The following is a 19,966-nucleotide window of genomic DNA, read 5'->3' as shown; positions in this document are numbered from 1 at the left end:
CTGTCAAACAGTAGGTCCTTCGCGAGGCGCTGCCAGTCCTAGCCGAACCGGCGGTTGAGCGGGTCCTGCATCCAGGCGTTGACCCACTGGCAGTGCGCTAGAACTAGCGGCCATTGTCGTGGACCTGGTAGCGCGGTCGTTGGCCTGGCCATAGAGGATACCGGCTCTATGAGGCACTACACAGGTAGTTGTCAAAGTCTGTTACTAGATTTGTTGCGAGGGCAAAGTACATACCCGACGACCGAACTCATTGACCTTGCTGAACCATCGCCGGACTCGCGGAGGCCCCGCGTGCGATGTTCCAAAAAATCATATTCTGCTCTCGAGGACCTTGGTGGCTCGCGCGATGCCGACTTACTTATGTGACGCTTGTGCGCCTCGAGATGATGTCAATGCCTAACCGCGAGACGATCCTAGGTAGGCCTACAACTTGGTATTTCTGACAGAAATGCAATGATATGGTGCTACCAAGCGATCTGCATCAACTACGTGAATGCTTCTAAGTACGACCGGCCAGTAAATATTTTACCGCGAAACCGTCACTCATATCCTCCGGTGATGGTACACTATGAAGATAGAGCGCATAAACAGCTGATTATAATGTGCAATGACTAGCATTGAGACGTCCATCGTGGGCGAACCCGTCTTTTACGTTAGAAAATGCGAACTGATCTGCGCATGATAGAGATTGAAAGAGCCATGGAGAGAGCGGTGCCGACGAAAGAGGGAGCGAACCAGAGATGTAGATACAGTAGCATTACTAACAGAGGGGCCAGCGATGTACGATGTGTCGAGCTCACAAAATTGCAGCGCCCGTTACACACGATCTCCTGTGCGTCGTTGTTGGATTATGTACGACGAGTCTTGAGACCGAGTACAATGTACATACACTCAGGATTCAGGGAACATGCGATTCAGCGAATCCACGAGTTGGAGGGGCTGGTAGAAAGACGACCCACGTGATCTTCAAGAGAGCCTATGGCGGGTGTTGCCGAAGAACTGTGCAGCCGTTCCCAAGCCACCGTAGACGCCGGCAGCAGCCATTGAGACTGAGGATCGCAACGCCCGAAGGCAGGACCAGCAAGACACACGCCCGACACGATGGTGAGCACCCATGCCGCTGCAATACTCGTCCTGCAGACACTGACCCTACATGCGTGCAGGCCGACCAGAAGACCGCCCCCACGAACACCATGAAGGAGCTTCGCATCGACAAGCTCGTTATCAGTATGTACCCCGCATATATCCAGCCAGAGCCTTGCTAATGCAAACACGCACACTGTAGACATCTCCGTCGGTGAATCTGGTGATCGTCTCACTAGGGCATCCAAAGTGCTTGAGCAGCTTACCGGCCAAACGCCTGTCACCTCCAAGGCACGGTACACGGTCCGTACTTTCGGAATCCGTCGTAACGAAAAGATCGCGGTGCACGTCACCATCCGGGGGCCCAAGGCAGAGGAGATTCTCGAGCGGGGACTTAAGGTCAAGGAGTACGAGCTCCGCCGCAGGAACTTCTCGGAGACCGGCAACTTCGGTTTCGGTATCCAGGAGCACATTGACCTCGGTGCGCGGTACGACCCCGGCATCGGTATCTTCGGTATGGATTTCTACGTCGTGATGGGCCGGCCAGGCGCGCGGGTCGCACGCCGGAAACAGAAGAAGGCGAGGATTGGGTTCCAACACCGTGTCAAGAAGGAGGACACGATGGCATGGTTCAAGCAGCGGTTCGACGGTATCATCTTGGTGCGTCCTTTGCGGCTTGTTCTTTTCGATATGCTGATTAGCCAATCCACAGGCCAAGTAAACGGTCTACCCACTCTTATCCTATGTTGTCGCGCTGTTATGACTATTGCCCCGCCATGTATCACACTACCGGAAGCCCGTGCTACGCTACGGCATAGCATAGGGATCATAGTGCCTTATGAGTCATACCGAACGTACGATGTTTCATAGTTCTGCTCTCGAGGAAGGTGGTTCGCGCGATGTTCGACTTACATAAGCAGCGCTTCCGACCGGCAGCTGCAGCGGCCACCGTCCCCTCATTCCTTCAGCTCCCCTCCAGTGGAGCCTCCACACGAGCTTGATCTTGAACCGTCACGAATGTAGCATCGTGCCTCCTCGCCCGCTTTCGAGCTGATGGCTTTCGATCCTTATGCACGTCGTGTCGCTTGGCTCATTTGAGATGCAAGTCCTTCCGTGCGTGCTTTCAAATTGGCGGTCATGGATGAAGTCCGCCCAAACCGTAGTGACACCTACTCGTACGTCTGTTTCAGTATTCGGCCCCGAATCACTTACAATCATGTCTTCAAGGTTCCACATAGCTAAGTTACACCACAGTCCCCGGGCGCCGACCATGTTCGTTCTCTGCTCGTGGTGCACGACCGGCGCGAAATGCTTCCCTTGACGATCCGCCATCTTGAAACATATGGCTAGTAGATGTCAACGACCATCCTGATGGCCTTCACATTGTCGTGTTACCACGCACGTTCCTCTTTCTTCACTGCTTGCTATGCTGTCTCAACTTCGATGCTACAGTGACCTATCCTGCGATCAATATGTATGATATGGGCACTGGCCGATCCAAGGCATATACCGACATGCCCTCTTCTCGTCCTGTATTGAGCCTCTTGCCTGAGGAATGCAGGACCGTGACATCTACTCAGTGAGTGACGACGATGTAGAAGATCGCAGTTCTGAGTTATGTCTCATCAGGCGCCAGACGGACTCCAGGATACGAGCGTTGTGGGGCACACAATCGACCTCACCGCTTTCAAGAAAATCATCCCGGTTCCATGCTTGGACACTCTCGGATATACATGTACGATATGTCTTCGTTTTGTCGCTTCTCAGTATATACGTTATCTCAGGCTGGTCCGGGAATGTTATCAAAGCTAGCGATGCGTGAGTCTGAGTCGCAGAGGAACATCGCAGACGTACTAGCGTATCGTCCGAATCGCGATGTCAGTCTCGCACCTGAGAGATGTTCCTCGAGTCATGGAACGAGTGTAAACAGCAGGCCTCAGGTCCCGCCCTTCAATTTCGCGTGCTCGAGCTGGGATGCGAGGACATGTCTTGCAAGACTTTGCAGCACGAAGGAGAGGCGCTGAGCGACCGAGTCGGAAGTTAGCGTCCCTAGGTAACTACAGTACTACAGTGCCGAGGAACCTGGCGACGGTGACTCAATGATGACTCATGGCCTAAAGGCAGAGTGAACCGAGTGAGCCGCCGCAACGATGAGATTATCTGGGATTCTTTTTCAGACGCACCTCATGCAGCGATCATAGCACATGTATGCGGATACAACGGTGGCATATTGAGGATGCTCATGCATTGCGCGTCGAATAGGGTCTAAGTTATCAGTAACGTATGGATACCGTTCTGGAGGAGGTCCGATACACAACGGGAGGCTACGCATTCAAGCGCACGGCCGGAACAAGTTCGAAGTGTATCTCGAGCAGGAAGAGCTCGCGGTGGGTCCATCTAGTTTCGAGTAGCAGTCGCATTGAGAACCAGCACCAATTATCATGAGCTTGTCGCAATCTTCTGTCCATCCTATCCTGCGCACCCGGGGCTCTGCACCACTGGCAGAGGTCGGACCCGGGCTATACCAGGTCAGAAGGTGCAGCGTCTTCAACTTGACCTAGCAGCGAATTCGTCATAACACCAAGGAGAAAACCGCTGAATATATTGAGCACTGCGTAGAGTACTGTGTTCACCGTCGAGCACAATCAAAAAAGTGTCGAAGCCTGTCGCAGCGTGTAGGGTCGCAGTTCACAACTTGAATGAGACGGAGAGTTGGCAGACGCCGGCCGCGCGGAGCAATCTCGGCGCTGTTCTGGTGGCTCGAGACCAACTCGGGACCGTGTGAACGACCGCCGCTGTGGCTCTCAAGATCTCAGATCTTAGATCTCAAGTCGCTCTGCTCTTGCCGCCGCTCTACTCTCGACGTTCATCGACCCGGTCCTCCTGGCGCGGCACTGCTCTCTGTGCGTGCTATCCGAGAGCAGTTCTGTACCGCGCTGCAACTTCTTAGGCTTCTCGCGTGTAGGTCGTCTCTGGGAGTTCATCAAAGCTAATTGTGCGAGTGTAGCTCGTTGGCATTATTGTGTCCGCCATCTTCTTCGCCGTCATTGGAATCTCCATGCAGTATTCGGTGGATGATCTCGCACTTAGTGCGGACGGACCTTCAGTGGGTACACTCACGGTGTTGAAAAGCGCCGTCATATTCCGGACGTTCTTGCGCACAATGTTCGCGAGCCCGTCGTGAAAGCCGGGCAAGACTGAGTACGTTCTTCAATAATGCTTGTATATTTGTGTTCATCAGGTTCTGACTCGTCGTCATGCACGAGCCAGTTGTCTCTGGCTGTCGTGCGCACTTGGATGACTTGCTTGACCAAACGAGGAGTGGTGATGAGTGCTGCGTATCATTTGTGAACCGGAAGCATACGGTGCGCATTCCTTGAGTCGAACGGGATCAGCCGCTTATGCCTGTCAAGGCATTCCGAGCTATCTAGGTGCTTAATTTCGTCAATTCGGACTTAGGGTTGCTTATGTGACGCTTGTGCGCCTCGAGATCCCATTACCGCGAGGCGATCCTAGGTATGCCTACAACACGGGAATTCAATGATATGGTGCTACCAAGCGATCCGCACCGACTACGTCGATGCTTTTACGTCAATCATTCTTAAGTGAGGCGGTCCGCTGCATGAGTGTATGCTGTACGATGGACAACAACTGTATCGCGGGTATCACCTTAAACCTGGCTACTTATGGATCGTTGCTCTAGCGCTATTGATCATACAGCATCCGATGTATATCGGTCGCTACCAGTAGCTTACAGAATACTTACTCGGTTGGTGGAAGCAACGTTCTGAGCAAACACTGCATGATGAATCCTTGTTACTTGCTGCCATACCAAACAGACCATATGATACATCATAAGATACAAGCATACTCTATCGAGGCATATGTCGTGACCTGAATACAATTCCTCCGCTGATGGTACACTATGAAGCAAGAGAGAGCGCATAAACAGCCGATAAAAATGTTGGACATCTAATGTGCAATGATCTGGGCCCAAGACTCGGAACGGCTACAAGCAGTCGCTACGGGCTCACCTGGAGGCCGCGTCTGCTCCAAATACTCCGCGTACGCATATTTCTCGTCCTCCGATACCTCCTCCGCGTCGGTGATCGTGTCCGGAGGAACATACGGAAAGAGAGCGGAAAGGTATGCGAAGACCCGTGGGTCGCCTGCATCCTCCGCGGGAGTGGCAATCGCGTACGTCGTGACACGGGACCGGGGCTTCCAGCCTGGCTCAACGTAGGGGACGCCGAATGCAGCGGTGACGGGCATCGTTAGTAGCGTCAAGTCGGGGCAGAGCTCCACGAGGTGCTGGAGGGCCCCGACGGGTGGCTCTCCTCCCGCAAATGCGGCTGCCATGAACTCCAGAGTCTGGATATCCGGGAAGGCGAGGGCGATCGCCCGGACATCGCATGCGCTCATGGCGAAGCTTTTGGCGTAAACCACGAAGTGCGTGAGTTTCTTGAGCTCGAGCAAGGGCTCAAGCGTCTTGAACGTGATGCTTGGACAGTCCCCGTCTTCTTCGGAATCCATGCGCCAAGCATGGATCTCGATTTTGCGAAGGGTCGCCGCGAACGGCGCTTGCGTTAGTGCGGCGAGATGTTTTGTGAGCAGATCGTTGTCGAAGACCTCTGCGTTGACGTGTATCGCCAGGCTGAAGAGAACGGACGAACCAATAATCTCCAAAAGCGCGAGGGACGACAGACTCAGGGCCTCGAAGCGCAGGGTCAGAGTGCGCACGGAAACAAGACAAGCAGAAGGGAGGGCCGACACGACCATGTTGTCCAGCGTGTACCAGTTCACTTTGACGTCAACGTGTTGCAGCGAGGTCGACTCGACGATCGCAAGCAGGACATCGTCGAAGAGCGGGCTTGTACAGCTGAGATCGATGAGTTCTGTCGCACGGACAAGGTCGGCAAGTGCCGCGCCTACCGCGACATGTAGCGGCTCGCTCGAATCCCCCGCGAGCCGGAGTCGCCTCAGCTGCGGACACGTCTCCCTGACGGCGTCCAGGACGCTACACAACGGAGCTTCCTCGGTGAGCACCGTGTCCAGCGACAGCTCCTGCAAGGAAGGATTCACAAAGAGGTCTGGGTGGAGAAACCTGGCCACGGAAGGCCGACGCTCGGTCCAGGAGAAGGAACGCAGGTTCCGCAGTAGCTTGAGCGTAGGTGGAAGACACGTCAATGACCCGACGGCATAGATCTCCTGGTTTACACTTTCGGGGTCTTCGGACCACGAGATGCGCTTAATGTGTTGGCCGTACCACATCGCACGGCGTATGGGAGAATCGTGGGGGTAGGCAATTTGTTGCGGGACCTAGGCCACACAACGTGAATTTGCAAATTGCAACGACGGTGACCACGGCACTCACCGAAGCTGGATCTGTATTCTGCAAAGCTTGCATCCAGACATCCATAGGGATGACTTCTAGCAGCGGATTCAAGGTTTCCAGTTTCTCCCATAGTATCGGAATGGCACCGCCATGGAACGCCTTACTCGTGGCTGCCAGGCTGGCCACAGTACCCTTGCCTTCCCCTTCGCCGTAGACCTCTCGAACGATCATGTCAAATAGCTCGTAGACGGAAAGGCATGTATGGCAGGCGGAGGGGCCGCTCTTCAAAGACGAGACCGTGCTCTACGGCAGACAAGGATTAGGCGTGGACGAGAGTCAATGTGGAGCAACGCTTACCGGGCTGACACAGTCATTGCTCCCGTCCGGTAGAGGAGGCGACTCGGACATCATGCGGGGCTCTCAATAGGAGGACTCGATGGAGCTGTGAAGAGTTAAATAGAGTTTTTGGCGCCGTTGCACCGTGGGTACTGAGTGCTTCTGTGGCCTTGGACGCTTTGATGGCGCGATCGTTTTGTGGCCTCGGAGACAATATAGGATAAAGCGTGGTTGCCACGGTTTACAGAGTGGCTACGATTGACCTGCACGTGGCAATACTATCGTTAGATCACTTCCATTGAGGTCTACGCACAAAGGAACAGACAAAGCAGGTAGCTTCAGGACGCGGTAGAAGCATCATCCTGGACTGTGTGTGCGGCAGCTCCCGATCAAGATAAACAGGTCAAAGTGCGTAGCCACGAGGGCTTCGAGCCCTGAATACTGTACCTTCATGAGTGTCTTCCAACAAGCAAAGCGTCGGTCCCGGTTCGTGTGATGGCTGTCATAAGTTTCGCGTCGTTTCCGCATAACAGGTCAGAATTGGCATCTAGGCTGCTAAGCATCAATCGGCCTGGCCTCTCCACTGTCCATCTGACTTCGAACACAAGTTGCCAGTTAGCGAGGTAAGTGGGGACATGTAGGCCTTTTTTGCTCACTGCAACTGATGCACCACGTATTGAACGAGGCATTTGCTTGTTTCTGTACTGGCTCGTACTCAGCTTCAAGCACGAAATCGCAACCTCTCAGTTTTACAAGGCTGTGCACTATCATCGAATCTGAATACATCGTAGCTTTGAACCGACGTAAGATTAGTTAAGAACGTCCTCACAATTGCTGTTGAGGCGTACCACATCATGATCATTCCAGAATCCAGTACTCCGAGGCGATGGACTCCTACTGGACAGCTCGGCATATCACAACGGCTTGAAACCCACAACCGGGCTTAGCTGTGAACGACTCTGGCTTTGCAGTAAGGCTATCAGGATGTGCTGGGTTGGATATTTGTAGTCCCCTGCCCGCAGAAGGGCCGCCGCTGCAAGAGTCGGGCTGAGTAGTATGACTTACGTAAACACTGATTTGACATTGTCTGTCATCATCATATCCTGCGGTTATCATACACGACGTGGTCGCTATGCCTGACGTAGGTCTACCTTGCTCAGTCGAGAGATGTGTGCCTTTCTAGTTCTAGACTTCAAACTAACGAGCGGGAAGAGGTCGTAAGTTACAGTAGTAGTCCGAGGAGGGTTTCGGTAAGATGTGCGTGCCTGACGCCGCCGGGATGGGCGCGCCGAAATGGTGCGCGGTGGCGCGGGCTTGGTCGTCACGAAGGCCGTGTCGCAACTCCCGACTTTTATTTGCTGAGATTCGAGACACAGCCTCTGCCGCGGGGATGATGCGACAGGATGGCAGAGTCATAGAATATGCCTTGGCAGGTGAAGTAGTCGATAAGAGTTGGAATAGAGAGGTCTGTAAGTTACTGAAGATCCACTGAGCGCTTGCTTCACCTCCGCCGGCTGCTCATAAAGCGGGGCGCCAACGGACGACGACCATCTTCTCCTTCTCATCCCGAATCTGGGCAATCTCGTCCTGCTTTCTCCTTCTACGCGACCTCTACTCTTTGCTTTCTCTTCTGAACGACCCCGAAACGTCTTGTTCCGCCTATCTGCGGCAGCCCGATAGTGCCCCGCCACCAGATCCAGCTTCTCCCACCGGACCCTGTCTCACGACCCGTAATCTACTCGACTACCCTACCTGGACGGTTCAGCCCTGCTTGACCTGGCCCTCTGACATGTCCACGTCGTCGCCCTCGCGCCTCAGCGGGTGCTGTGAGCGCTGTCGCTCAGCCAAGTACACCTTGCTCGCGCTCTCACTCGTATGGGCAACACCAGTAAGCGCGGCGCCCGCAGTCGCCCAGGAATTAGTCGGGAGGGATGGTTCAGATGGCATGGCCGATGCTGGGCCTGCTGCAGTAGCAGTATGGGTGAGTCTTCATCGCTGGTTGTATCCTTTGCATCGGACGACTGGTTTGCTGGTGACATGGACAAGTTGGTGGTCCGCTGTGCGCGCAGCTCAGAGCGCCCATACGTTGCACGAACGCGGGTCAGCGTACCACACGACCGCGTTCGCCGTTCCTGCTCGTTCTTGATATGAGGAGGAGAACGTAACGCGTCCTTCAGGTGCAGTGCGACATCGTCGAGGGAGTGCGCTGTACGAAGGCACGGGGAGGGCACTCACAGCTGAGACGCGAGGACGTCGCCCCGGTCCCGCGGCTCCATCGACTTTGAACCTTGGTGTGCTAGCTAGTAGACTAGCACCCCTATGTATTGGTGGGGAGTCTCAGCCACCCGAAACTTTGGCAAGTTTTGTCTGGACGTAGACCTTTGCATCTGTCCCGAACAAATCAGGCCTCGGCGAGCCTTACCTAGCGCTGTCGGGACTGTGCATCGGGCCTTGGTACGAGCAGATTGATGTGCTGATCATAGGATCAGGCCTCGTCAGTCATGCAACCCATGCTAGACGTTGGGCAAGTGAGCACCAACGGTGCGCGGATGGGTTGGCTATTGGTGACATCATGCCAGCGCTCGTCCTCGTCGTTCGGCATTCGACGCCAGGACCCTGTGGGGAAGCGATGATGCCGAGCTCGCACATGCAGCAGACGTCTAACTCAGCTTCAGGCCGTGTTGCGACGCTACATGGACTGTTGACGTGTCCGGACAGGATCAGGCCTTGCTGGGCTGGAGGAACCATGTCCGGATACTGATACAGGCCTCCGCCAGCACAAATGTCGATTGGGTCGCGATGGCACCAGGCATACCCCCTCCCCGTCTTGAATGGCCTGAATTTGTTCAGATTGGGACCAGGCCTCTTCCCCAATCGATAGGGTCCTAGGAGACCACGGGCCCTGATGTCGAGGGAAGAGATCCGGACTATCTTCTCTGTCGTCGTGCATGGAGTGCTTTCGTGCTACCATATCATACCGAGCACCCCACGCCCCGAACCTCATGGCCCGTGAGCGCACCGCTTGAGACGCGTTGCCGGGGGCATACGCGTGAAGCTTGAACGGCGAGCAGCGACGCTGGAGCATCGTATAGAAATGCTGGTCTAGGCCGTGGTGCGATCATGGCCTCTGCTCACCGATGACGCCATGCTCTGTCCCCAACAGTCACCGACCGTCAGTCTCCACCCGCCGTGTGGGGGGCTGCTGCGTGCGAGGGAGCTGTAGTGCAGTGTTGTCTGCACTCTGACCATGAGGACTCCAACAATTTGCGACGGACGGGCGCGGAAGCTTGGGACGCTCCTTACTCCTTTACGTGCGCTTGCCAGGAAGTTGGCATCGCGATAGTTCATTTCGCCCAGGCGCTGCGGAGCTGACAAGCCCTCAAAACCGAAGCGACTGGTTGCCGGTCGTGTACATTGCTGGCCACAGCCCTCATCACTCTAGTCTACCCCAGCACATTTGTTCTCAGTTGACGCGAGTCATCGCTAACGTGCTTACTTTCAGATCCCGATCGTTGGCGTCGGTCTTTTCATCTTCGCGAGCGCTGTGGCATACCGCATGCGGAAACGATCGGTCACGCCGACGCGCACGACCTCGGCGACGAGCCAGGCGTCATCCCGCCAGTCTCTGCTGAGCCGGATGCGCGCATGGAGCTCGAGGCCGGTCACCGTCCCTGGGATGCAGGCTCGCGAGCTCACGGCCGAGCAGCTCGCTGGTACCACAGGGCGCAGTAATCGACGGCGGCGGCCCAACAGCACCGCGTCTACGCGCTCGACGAGGAGCTTGCCGCTGTACATGAAGGAGCCTGGGGAGCAGGAGGTCGTCGTCTTCAGGTATGTCGCGTGCGATGAGCCTCGTGTGCAGAAGGTTGACACGGCGTAGGGGAAGGGAGGACCTCACCACGGGAAGTGCTAACGCGCTGCTCTCGCCCGTGCAAGAAGGCGCGACGCCCGACACGCGCCGTGACAGCATGTCGAGCCTTGCGGAGCCTGACACACCACTGCTCGACAACGCAATCCCGCTTACGCGTGCACGGACGGAGGATTCGCCTCTGCCGTCGTCGATCCCGATGCGCACCGTCAACGTCCGGCCAAGTATGGATACGGTGGGCGGCATCAGCGAGGAGTCCGCCGGCAGTGAGGACCAGCACGATCACGAGCGGGAACGCGGTCCTGCGCCCCCGTATCGCGAGTCCATCAGCGTTGATCAAGACTCGGGAATTGCGTTCGACGATTCCACGGACGCCGGTCACGGCGAGAGCGCGCCTGCTGTCAGCGCGGACACCTCAGCAGACGCAGACCGCTCCTCTGCACAGCGTGGGAGCGGGGGTACGCTCCGTCGGCCGCATCTCTTCGGGCGCGGCGAGTCTTCGTCGGGCACCGCTTCTGCCCTGTCCGTCCCGCGCCTGCTCTCGCTCTTCAATCCGGGTCGCCAGAACACCGGTGGCGAGGGCGGCGTCGAAGGCCTGCCTCGATCATCGGATCCCGTTCTCGCGCCCGTTCCCCCGACGCCACCGTCGCCCACCACGCCCCGACGTCGCCCGCGCGGCGCCACCGTCGCCACGCCGCCTGGGTCACCGCGCCCCGGTTCTGCAGGTTCGCCGTATCGCACGCACCGACCGTCTCACTCAGGCTCGACATCTGGCCTGTCCGCCGTGTTCCGCACACGTTCGAACACGTCTGGGACCGCGCTCGGTACAGCGCTCACGTCGCCCTCGACACTGTCTGTGCACTCGATCTCGGCGCCGCTCACGCACACTGTCATCCGGACGGAGCTGACGTATCCACGGACTGGTCCGACGCCTGACCAGATGAAGCTGTTGGCGAGCTTCAAGCGGTTCGGCATGCCGTATGGCCCGGGCCACGAGGCGGGCTGGCGCGAGTGCGGGCCAGGGAGGGGGCCAACAAGACCGGACAGATTTCGTGAGACAGGGAGTGTTGTAGTATGTAGAGGAAACTGGAGGCTCCTCCTGTGTGGTGGAAACTGGAGGCCCCTCCTGTGTAGAGGACACTGGAGGCTCCTGTGTGCAGGACGGGCGACGCGCACACGGGCGCCAACGTTCGGGCGCACATCTCCCGCGCGCAAGTGTGTGTACTGCTACGACGCTGCTACGCTGTCTACGCCCCGCCCTCCGCTCTCCCTCGCAGACGCAGTGCTCAACGAAACTGATTACGAACACGTCCCGTGCGTGCCGCCCTCGACGTGCACAACTCCCAACGCAGAGTCCGATCCGTGGCTTCCACCTCGGCGGCGCGAGTATAAGACGTAGTGGCTGAGCAAACACCGTCTGCGTGGCTGTCCGCCTCGAATGCGCTGCGTGCGTGCAACACCCACATTCGCCGCGTCGGACACCGGCGTGCTGGCACGACCTGTCAACACGACCAGGTACATCTCGAGTTGACCAGGATAAGAGCACGCGCTTCCCTCGCGAAGCTCTAGTGGGCCCGCGAATGCTATCGCACGTCGAGCTCCTCTCGCCAAACCGGCGCAAGACTCTGTAGGCGCAGTGAAGCTGTTCAACGCGGCGCTGGCGAACCATCTGCAACCACCGACGCCCCTAGACCGCGCTTCTTGAAATGCAGACCGTCGATTCGTCCGGTGGACTGTGGCGAACCCTGAGTGGGGTGCAGGACCGGCAGTCAGGACGTAAAACGAGAGTACCGGTGGGAGCACCGCGGCCTTAGCCAGCGGATTGCGACCACCGAGCCGCGACCTCGCTGCCCGCCCTACGTGCATTGTTGACCGGGTCGAGAGCTTCGCGACACCCAGATCGACACGCCAAGTCAATGTGTCCTGTCCAGTCTTGCTCGGTAAGTGTATCTCAATTAGTCCTGATGTGTAACTCACCTCAATATCGAACCATAGGCACACCAGGCGTCCACACTAGCTGACACTCGACAGCCATGTACAGGTGGGCACGGACGAGCGCAGTGGGCCCGCGCATGCTCGCCGAACCGGCTCAAGTGCACGTTTGCGCGGCGCCGGCAAGATTTCTGCGACCACCCACGCACTTGCCCAGCATGCGCCTGTCGACCGAGATGCAGTTCGTCGATCCGTATGGTGGACTGCGGTGACGGCGGCTGAGGGCGACCAGCGACCAGAGACTATTGGCGGGCTGAAGCTGCCAAATACCGCCTCAGCAAGTGGATTGCGACCACCCACCCGCGACGTCTCCGCCTGACCGCTACGCGCTGTAGTTGACCGAGCTGAGAGCTTCGCGAAGCAGATCGTTCGACGCCACCTGTCAAGTCGATTGGTAAGTCAATTTCGATTGCTGCTCATGTACAACTCACCTCATCGTCAAACCGCAGGAACATCACACCCAACCGCTGGCATAGGCACCGACTCGCGAGAGCACGTACGCTCGCACGAGCTTGTTTTCCGCCGACCGGAAAGCCCTGGGCGTCGTGAATACCGCGGCACACCGATGCGCGCGCTCCAGTGACGGCTGCGCTCAGCTGCACAGCGTTCCATCAGCTTAATGACCGGGCTTGAGGCCAGACTAACTGTCTACCGGATTGCGAAAGGTAGGATGTTCTGTTTTCGGTATGTGAGCTCTGTCCGGCTGCGTGTAGATGCTGTCGCATGCCTCACCTACTAGTAGAGGCCGGACAGCGCGCTGCGCTCGTACGTGCGAGGCTCCACTGGCTATGGCGCGGTGACCAACGAGGAAGTGCGCGCGTAAGAGAGACCGTCGCCGCCGGCGGGAGATTCGAGGTGAGGCTCTCAGACACCGCGCCCCGCGCTCGTGTTCAACGCTGGTCGCGACACCACGGGGGACGATCGTCGTCGTCCGTGCCCATCACGTCGCTCATCGCCGCATCTCCCGTTTGCGCCGTCTCCTGCAATGTGTCGTCAACGGCCAGTCGGTCCGGCTCTCGTCTTCAGTGACCAGCGTGTGAGTTGAGGGTGAGTCGGACTGTCGCGTCCTCCATGCCAGTCAGCGTGCGGGAATCTGAAGAGCAGCGGGGACGCATCCGACTTGTCAATGTCTGTGTAAGAGCAGCTCAATTGAGAGGACATACCTCCTATGAGACCAGGCAGGGCATGGTCATCGTCGTCATGTTCGTGCTGATCCCAACGGTGGCAGTCGTGAGTGGACGAGGGTGAGCGGCGGGAGTATGTGGCTGGTAGTACCTGAGTGCATGTACATATGAGGGTGATGGTCACAACTTGATGTTCTAGACGAGTTTGTGGTGGCTGACGGGTGTGAAAATCTGTTCCGTGTTTGTTCCAAGACAATGAGTGTATGTAACGGTTGCAATGTGAACATGTTGAGTATCTCAGTGACTCCCTCAACAAAACAGACTGATATCAGGATGCTCTTGCCGTTAGCTTAACATTCTGTATATGTCATTGGACAGTTAACGTCTGATCAGTGTCTGATCCGCGGAGCTCATCAGTTACTATACAACATACTGTCAACTGATCAAATCATCCCAAGCTGCGGTTGTTATGCCCTTAGTAACCGCTTATGTCTCAGTTACCTGACCTCAGTGTCTGGGCATTCTCTGCTCATAGAACTGGACATTCAGATCTCAGACACTGCCGGGGATCTCGGAATTAAGCCTCTGCGGTTACCCGCTGCCGCTCACACTTGTCCGAGTAAGGACATGCCATTGACAAATTTGGCCAAATTTGTCCATGCCGTGTCCTTGCATCGCACGATGTGAGTGGCTTGCAGTCAGCATGATTCAGTCATGGAATCCTCCGAGTCATCGTGTCCAAGTCACTTGCCCCTAGATCGTCCAAAGTGGCACTGTGTGCTTGGACAAAATATACTTTGCACATGCAACTAGTACTCCAGGAGCAATTGCAGACAAGGGACACGACAAGAGGAGTGAACATGCATCGTGTCGCAAGTCACGGTGGTAAGCCGTACATGGTAATAGATATGATCGTACGAGCGCCCGGGTGCTTGAGCTCTCACCGTTTCACCCCGGGATGCTTAGGTGCCGCTGACCGATTACGTTCGTTCGCCTACTGGCCTTTGCGACATGTACTCATTCGTCTCTTGCAGAAACACGCGAGACCCGGAGGATGGTCCGGCGGATACCCGCAGGAAGAGTCCGAGTTGGGTTATCACCGGCCTGCGTTAATCGGAAGATCGGAACTTGCAAAGCCTCTCAACGCAGCAATATGGAGGGCTCTACTATCTTCTCAATGCGGTGAGTTTGTGCTGTGAATGTTCAGTGTCGCGAATGAACAATTGTACAGGATGATATTACAGTGTCGGAAAACGAGCTCTGAGGCTCGAGAAATTACCCTTCAAGCGATGTACAGCCTGCGCCTCGCCGTTCCCGACTGGTGGTACACGGCGCAAAGTCTTGACTTTCTAGTACCGTCGGCCTGTTCATGGTCAGGAGGGCCATGGAGATAACCTCCCGGATACTGTGTGCTTCCTCAGTATACGGCAGGGCATCCAGGAAGCCTGCGTCTACGCTCGGTAAAGTGGATTTCGCTTCACATCTAGAATGGACAGATTGATGCGCCAATGCGATCCAGATTCTCTCAAAGTCCACCAAGCTAGCGCGCTGATGTAACTGGACCATACGCTAACGTATTTACCAATCTCACAATCTCAGGACGTGTTCGGTGACCGTGACGACACTGTTGCCCATCTTCCATGTTCAAAGTCCCATCCTGTACAACAGCAATCAAGACCGCGGCCCACCGCTTGGCTCGGCAGTCACGTCGTACTAGTACTAGCATAAGTTCGTGTTCTATGACAAGTCATACACGTCACATCGGCCGATCCTACTACGGCCGAGAAGCAAGCAACACGGCGATCGGACCATACAGTCCTACAGGGAACTGACGACTACAGGAGTAGGACGACTGGAGAAGGAACACACTTGATAGGGCAACATCGAAAGCCACCACTTGTTCGACGTTCATCCAGAGGCGGCGACCACGATGTTGTGAGTGAGCTTCGGATGCCGCAAGTCTGTTATGCGAGAAGTAGTATCGAGAGCGCGTATACCAGTGACCTTGAGAATAAATCGGATATGTAAAATTATGAATGCGCGGAGAGTGCGTTCAGGTACTCACAGATTATATTACAGTGTCGGAGAACGGGCTATCGAGGCGGCCTGGTTCTTCTCTCGGACTCGGGAAATGTACTTGGTAATCACCGCAAGACATCGACTCGGAGGCGTCTCAAGTTCCCATACTACAGGATGACATCGGCGATGTATTAATACACTTAATGGCCAAGGTACTACGAGCAGAGAACATTGCATTTGTCAGATTTCAATGGTACAAATACTAGTACCTCGGTATAGTGCTCCGTGAGGCAGAATGGTCAGCGACGACGGCTCCCGTGAATACAAGCCGAGAGAACACTACGAGAGCTGACTTCAACTTATTAGCCAGTTTGTAGCCTTATGTCAAGTACGGGATAATGATAGAGTTAATGGGGACAGATGGGTTGGAACCGGCGAGCGAGCCTGAAAACGATGGATGCCTGAGAGCGTTGTCGAGAACGCCGATCGTCAGGTAATGGCGGCGGGGCGAGTGTGAGCGTTGTACTTTGGCCATCATCTGAATCGAGAAGTGGAACGTCGCATAATGGCCTACCGTTGGCCTCAGCCCCAAACCTAAGCCGGTGTACCATTCCACTGCCAGTACTTGTAGCTGGACTACCGGTGTGCGTACAGTGGCTCTCGGCTCGTTAACACGCCGCGCTGGAATGGGAGAGCCTCAGACAGACCTATCAGTCCAGATTGACGTTGCTGCGACGGTCACTAGTTCGCGCCGCTCGGCTTGGTTCATAGTAGCAAAGTGAATACATTTCGTTCCAGGCAGTAACTTACAATTGTTCACGAACGTGCTATACCTCCTTTGCCCAGCAAACCGTTCTCGACAGGCAGCTCATCCGTTGTTGTCCAGATGTCAGACGCAAGATCGGCGGCTGGCGACCTGACTGCACGTCGAGGGACAGCGTGCACTGTAACGGTAAGCGATGTTGCTTTTGTCGCCCCGTCTGTGTGCCTCCGCCTGTTTGACTCGTTGCTCGAACGTTCAATAGCGCACTCACCGTCTACGTACTACCTGGCCGACGGTGCGCATGCTTCTTCACTGGGGAACGCACGAGCACACTCTAGTGTGTTCGCTCGTCTCGTCCTTCGCCGGGAAGCCTACTCATTGGTTGCAAATGCAAACGCTTGCCCGCCCTCAGCCAATCCACGACGCGCTGCGCACCGAGACACAACGGTTCGCCGCGACGAGACACCACGACGAGACTCTCGCCGTGTCCAAATGCTTCGTTGGTGCCGTGCGTTTCACCGCTGGCGTGCGCAAAGCGAGATCGTCTGTCAATCAAACGGCACCTGTCGTGGTTCGGGGATGCTTCATGCACCAGTGGCACCTGTTGAGTTGCGCGAGGTACTCGTAGTGCATTGGGTTCCGCCGCTCGCGATGTGACCATCGCGCTGCCTGCCTGCGGCGGAGCGGGCAGCGACTCGCACAACCAGGCCTCGCAGCGCGACCAATGCGCACATTGCCGCGTCTGCGTATCGGGGACGTGCCGCCGTGGTCTCACGAGCGCGACCTCGGGCTTGTCGTGCGGAAGGTACGGCTCCCGGTTGCGTAACACCCCACAGCCGAGCGCGAGTCTCCATGCGCGGAACTTGAAGTAGCTGCACCCGCATCAGACGCAGACCAGTGTGGACGCGCAATTGAATGTCCCCCGAACTGCGCGGAACGTCTCGCTGAGCGCAGACCCTGCAGCCGCACGACGAGGGGATGCCAGAGCACCGACACTGCGCGCCGAGACACGGCTCCGCGAGCCCAATCTCGACGTGCAAGGCCCATTCCCGACAACTGGCCTGCGCGTGCGGTCCATGCAAAATGACGAGGGCCTCAGTGACAGCAGGCCGCGCCCGCAGAGATCGCGGGCAACACGCACGACGGCGAGCGACTCGCAAGCCGGTGTGCGGGATGCCGTCAGGTCGCGCGCGGCGTGGCAACGACGAGCGCCACGCACGAACGCCCGCCGCAGGGTCATGTCGGCTACGGATCCTCGCGAGGGTTGCCAGGGCGGGCCAGGTATTCCAACAGAATTGATGTGCCCGGCGACACGTCACGATGCGGCGGTGGATGGAACGGCTGCGTGGGATCCTGGGCAAAGGACGAGGATATAAGGGCAGGCCATCTTGTCCTGCATCTTCGTTCCGTCTTGCATGGTGAGTACGCCCTGACGAGCGTCGCACGACGTGCATTGCTGACGTTTGTTCTCGAGGTCCTGACATTGCCGAACGGCGCGGCGCGGCACGCAGCACGTCCGTGTCGGACGCGGTTGGTTGAACGTGAGTGTGTCGTCGTAATGCGAACGCAGGATGCTCACCGATGGGCTCACCGACGCGCCATGGCCGAGACGTGCCGCACTCGCCTGGTGCGCTGCGTGCTGAGAATCGGGCGGCACGTAGGGATACGTAAGACCGCGTGTCGCGATCCTGTGCTGCCGGTGCGTAGCATCGTCGTGCCGTCGAGACAAGCTGACGGGGTCTCTGCAGGGGAGTTCGAGAGGCGGGTGTCCGGTTGTTGGGACGAGCCGTGTTCGTTGTACATACGGCGGGCTGTTGCGGACGGAGCGAGGGCGCGCCGTAGGGAGAGCATGGTTCGTGTAGTAAGCACGTACCTAGTGCGCACTTACATGTTGTCTCTGAGCGCGCCGTGGTCGTTTAGTCTTGTCCCCGCGCCGTGTTCTCCCATTCCCTTCGACCCTCCTCATCCTTGCTTCCCTCTCTCTTCTCCCCTTCTCACTTGTGTACTCCACACCGGCCCGATCGCTGACCATCCCGGCATACCCCATCCTCGCTCCGGCCCCACGATGTCAGGCTGTGGCTGGTGAACGCACGCGCAGATCGGACAAGAAGACTGCAGTGTAGTACTCACCTTGACGAGCTGTCGCGCTGCGGCCGTGTGCCGGCGGTGAGACGGTTGTCCAGCGCAGAGCACACCTTCGGCCGTGCGCCCCGGTGTCTGCGCGGTGTACTGCTGCTGAGAGAGGGATTAGAGGGCTGTAGGTGGCTATCCGAACGAGCGAGCCACGTTCGGCGCGACGACATACGGTACAGAATGTCGCGCCGCGCTCCGTCCGGTGCACAAACCGATGTCGGGCGGCCTGTTGTAGCTTTTTGTGAGTGTCGAGTATGCACGGGCGATGGCGCGCGACGTTGGCTGGGCGGGATATGGCTACCTGTGGATGGATTGGCGCCGGGCGATGTGAGACAGCGTGCAGTCGAGAATACATTGTCGGACGTACATGATGGTGTCCACGCCGGTGCCTCGAGTGGACGAGAGGTGCGAGGGCGTCGTACGTGGTGGTGGGCGCGAGCAAGAGAGGCCGCGGGCGCTCTTGCCTGGGCTGCACGAAACGCCGCACCGCGCCATGTCCGGTGCATAAACCCATGTCGAGCGGCGTGGTGCAGCTTGTTATGAGTGTTGAGTATGCGCGGGATGACGACTGGCGACGGTGCGCGACGTTGATGAGGCGGGGCGTTGCTTCCGTTGGGCCGTCACTCAGACTTGGCACCGCGCCGTGTCCCGCGCGCAGAATACCTTCGGACAAGTTGCGGGATGTCCACGCGTGTGCTTCCGCGTTGTCGTGAGGCGCGGCCGTGGGGGCGGACGCATTGACGGAGTGTCTTCCGCGATGAATGCGCGCGAAGATGTCTTGGTGCGGTCAATCGCACATTCCTCCGCCGTTTGTGCACCGAATCCACGAGTCAGCGGTGTCTTTCGACACGTCTCGGGCGTGCGCGTCGACTGGTGGAGGCGGCGGGCGCAGACGGGGCGCGCAACGGACAGTGGAGGCGGCGGGCGCACATGGGGCGCGGAACGGACAGTGGAAGAGTGCGTGCAAGTGCCGTAGCGAGTGCGCGGGCGAGGGCTGGAGGTCGACGAGCTGTCGACGACGGCCAGACCTGGGCCAAACGCGCGATCGACGCGGTGTGAGCGAGCGCCTATGTCGGCCCATGACGGGAGGTCGTCGCAGCGTCGCAGCCCGAGGAGGGCTTCGGTGACCAGTGCGTGCCTGACGCCGCCGGGCTGGCGCGCCGAAATGATGCGCGGTGGCGCGGGCTTGGTCGTCACGAAGGCCGTGTCGCAACTCCCGACTTTTATTTGCTGAGATTCGAGACACAGCCTCTGCCGCGGGGATGATGCGACAGGATGGCAGAGTCATAGAATATGCCTTGGCAGGTGAAGTA

General features: G+C 57.4%; 4 protein-coding genes across 4 annotated transcripts; 3 read left to right on the top strand and 1 right to left on the bottom strand.

Annotated features, from left to right (window-relative positions):
- The first annotated feature begins 1,026 nt into the window (after positions 1-1,026).
- On the top strand, positions 1,027-2,082 carry C8Q71DRAFT_133744 (60S ribosomal protein L11). The gene is made up of 4 exons (XM_047916500.1): positions 1,027-1,104; positions 1,164-1,227; positions 1,286-1,743; positions 1,796-2,082. Exons 1-4 carry the CDS (start codon positions 1,102-1,104, stop codon positions 1,802-1,804), a joined length of 534 nt encoding a protein of 177 aa, XP_047777441.1. The 5' UTR covers positions 1,027-1,101; the 3' UTR covers positions 1,805-2,082.
- A 1,573-nt stretch (positions 2,083-3,655) lies between these two features.
- C8Q71DRAFT_133735 (uncharacterized protein) lies at positions 3,656-4,344 on the top strand. The gene is made up of 2 exons (XM_047916499.1): positions 3,656-4,040; positions 4,091-4,344. The coding sequence occupies exons 1-2, from the start codon at positions 3,783-3,785 to the stop codon at positions 4,265-4,267; spliced, it is 435 nt and encodes a 144-aa protein (XP_047777440.1). The 5' UTR covers positions 3,656-3,782; the 3' UTR covers positions 4,268-4,344.
- Positions 4,345-4,953: 609 nt separating this feature from the next.
- Positions 4,954-6,854, bottom strand: C8Q71DRAFT_767736 (uncharacterized protein). The gene is made up of 3 exons (XM_047924227.1): positions 6,776-6,854; positions 6,458-6,721; positions 4,954-6,402 (listed from the first exon to the last, which is right to left on the bottom strand). Exons 1-3 carry the CDS (start codon positions 6,827-6,829, stop codon positions 5,056-5,058), a joined length of 1,665 nt encoding a protein of 554 aa, XP_047777439.1. The 5' UTR covers positions 6,830-6,854; the 3' UTR covers positions 4,954-5,055.
- A 1,577-nt stretch (positions 6,855-8,431) lies between these two features.
- On the top strand, positions 8,432-12,280 carry C8Q71DRAFT_133599 (uncharacterized protein). The gene is made up of 3 exons (XM_047916498.1): positions 8,432-8,735; positions 10,257-10,585; positions 10,635-12,280. Exons 1-3 carry the CDS (start codon positions 8,544-8,546, stop codon positions 12,019-12,021), a joined length of 1,908 nt encoding a protein of 635 aa, XP_047777438.1. The 5' UTR covers positions 8,432-8,543; the 3' UTR covers positions 12,022-12,280.
- The last annotated feature ends 7,686 nt before the right edge of the window (positions 12,281-19,966 follow it).

This window comes from Rhodofomes roseus (assembly GCF_022264815.1).
Source record: "Rhodofomes roseus strain CIRM-BRFM 1785 chromosome Unknown C8Q71scaffold_14, whole genome shotgun sequence".
In the NCBI taxonomy this organism is placed as follows: Eukaryota; Fungi; Basidiomycota; class Agaricomycetes; order Polyporales; family Fomitopsidaceae; genus Rhodofomes; species Rhodofomes roseus.
Note: the sequence above shows the minus strand (reverse complement) of the source record. Positions and strands in the feature narration are given on the sequence as shown.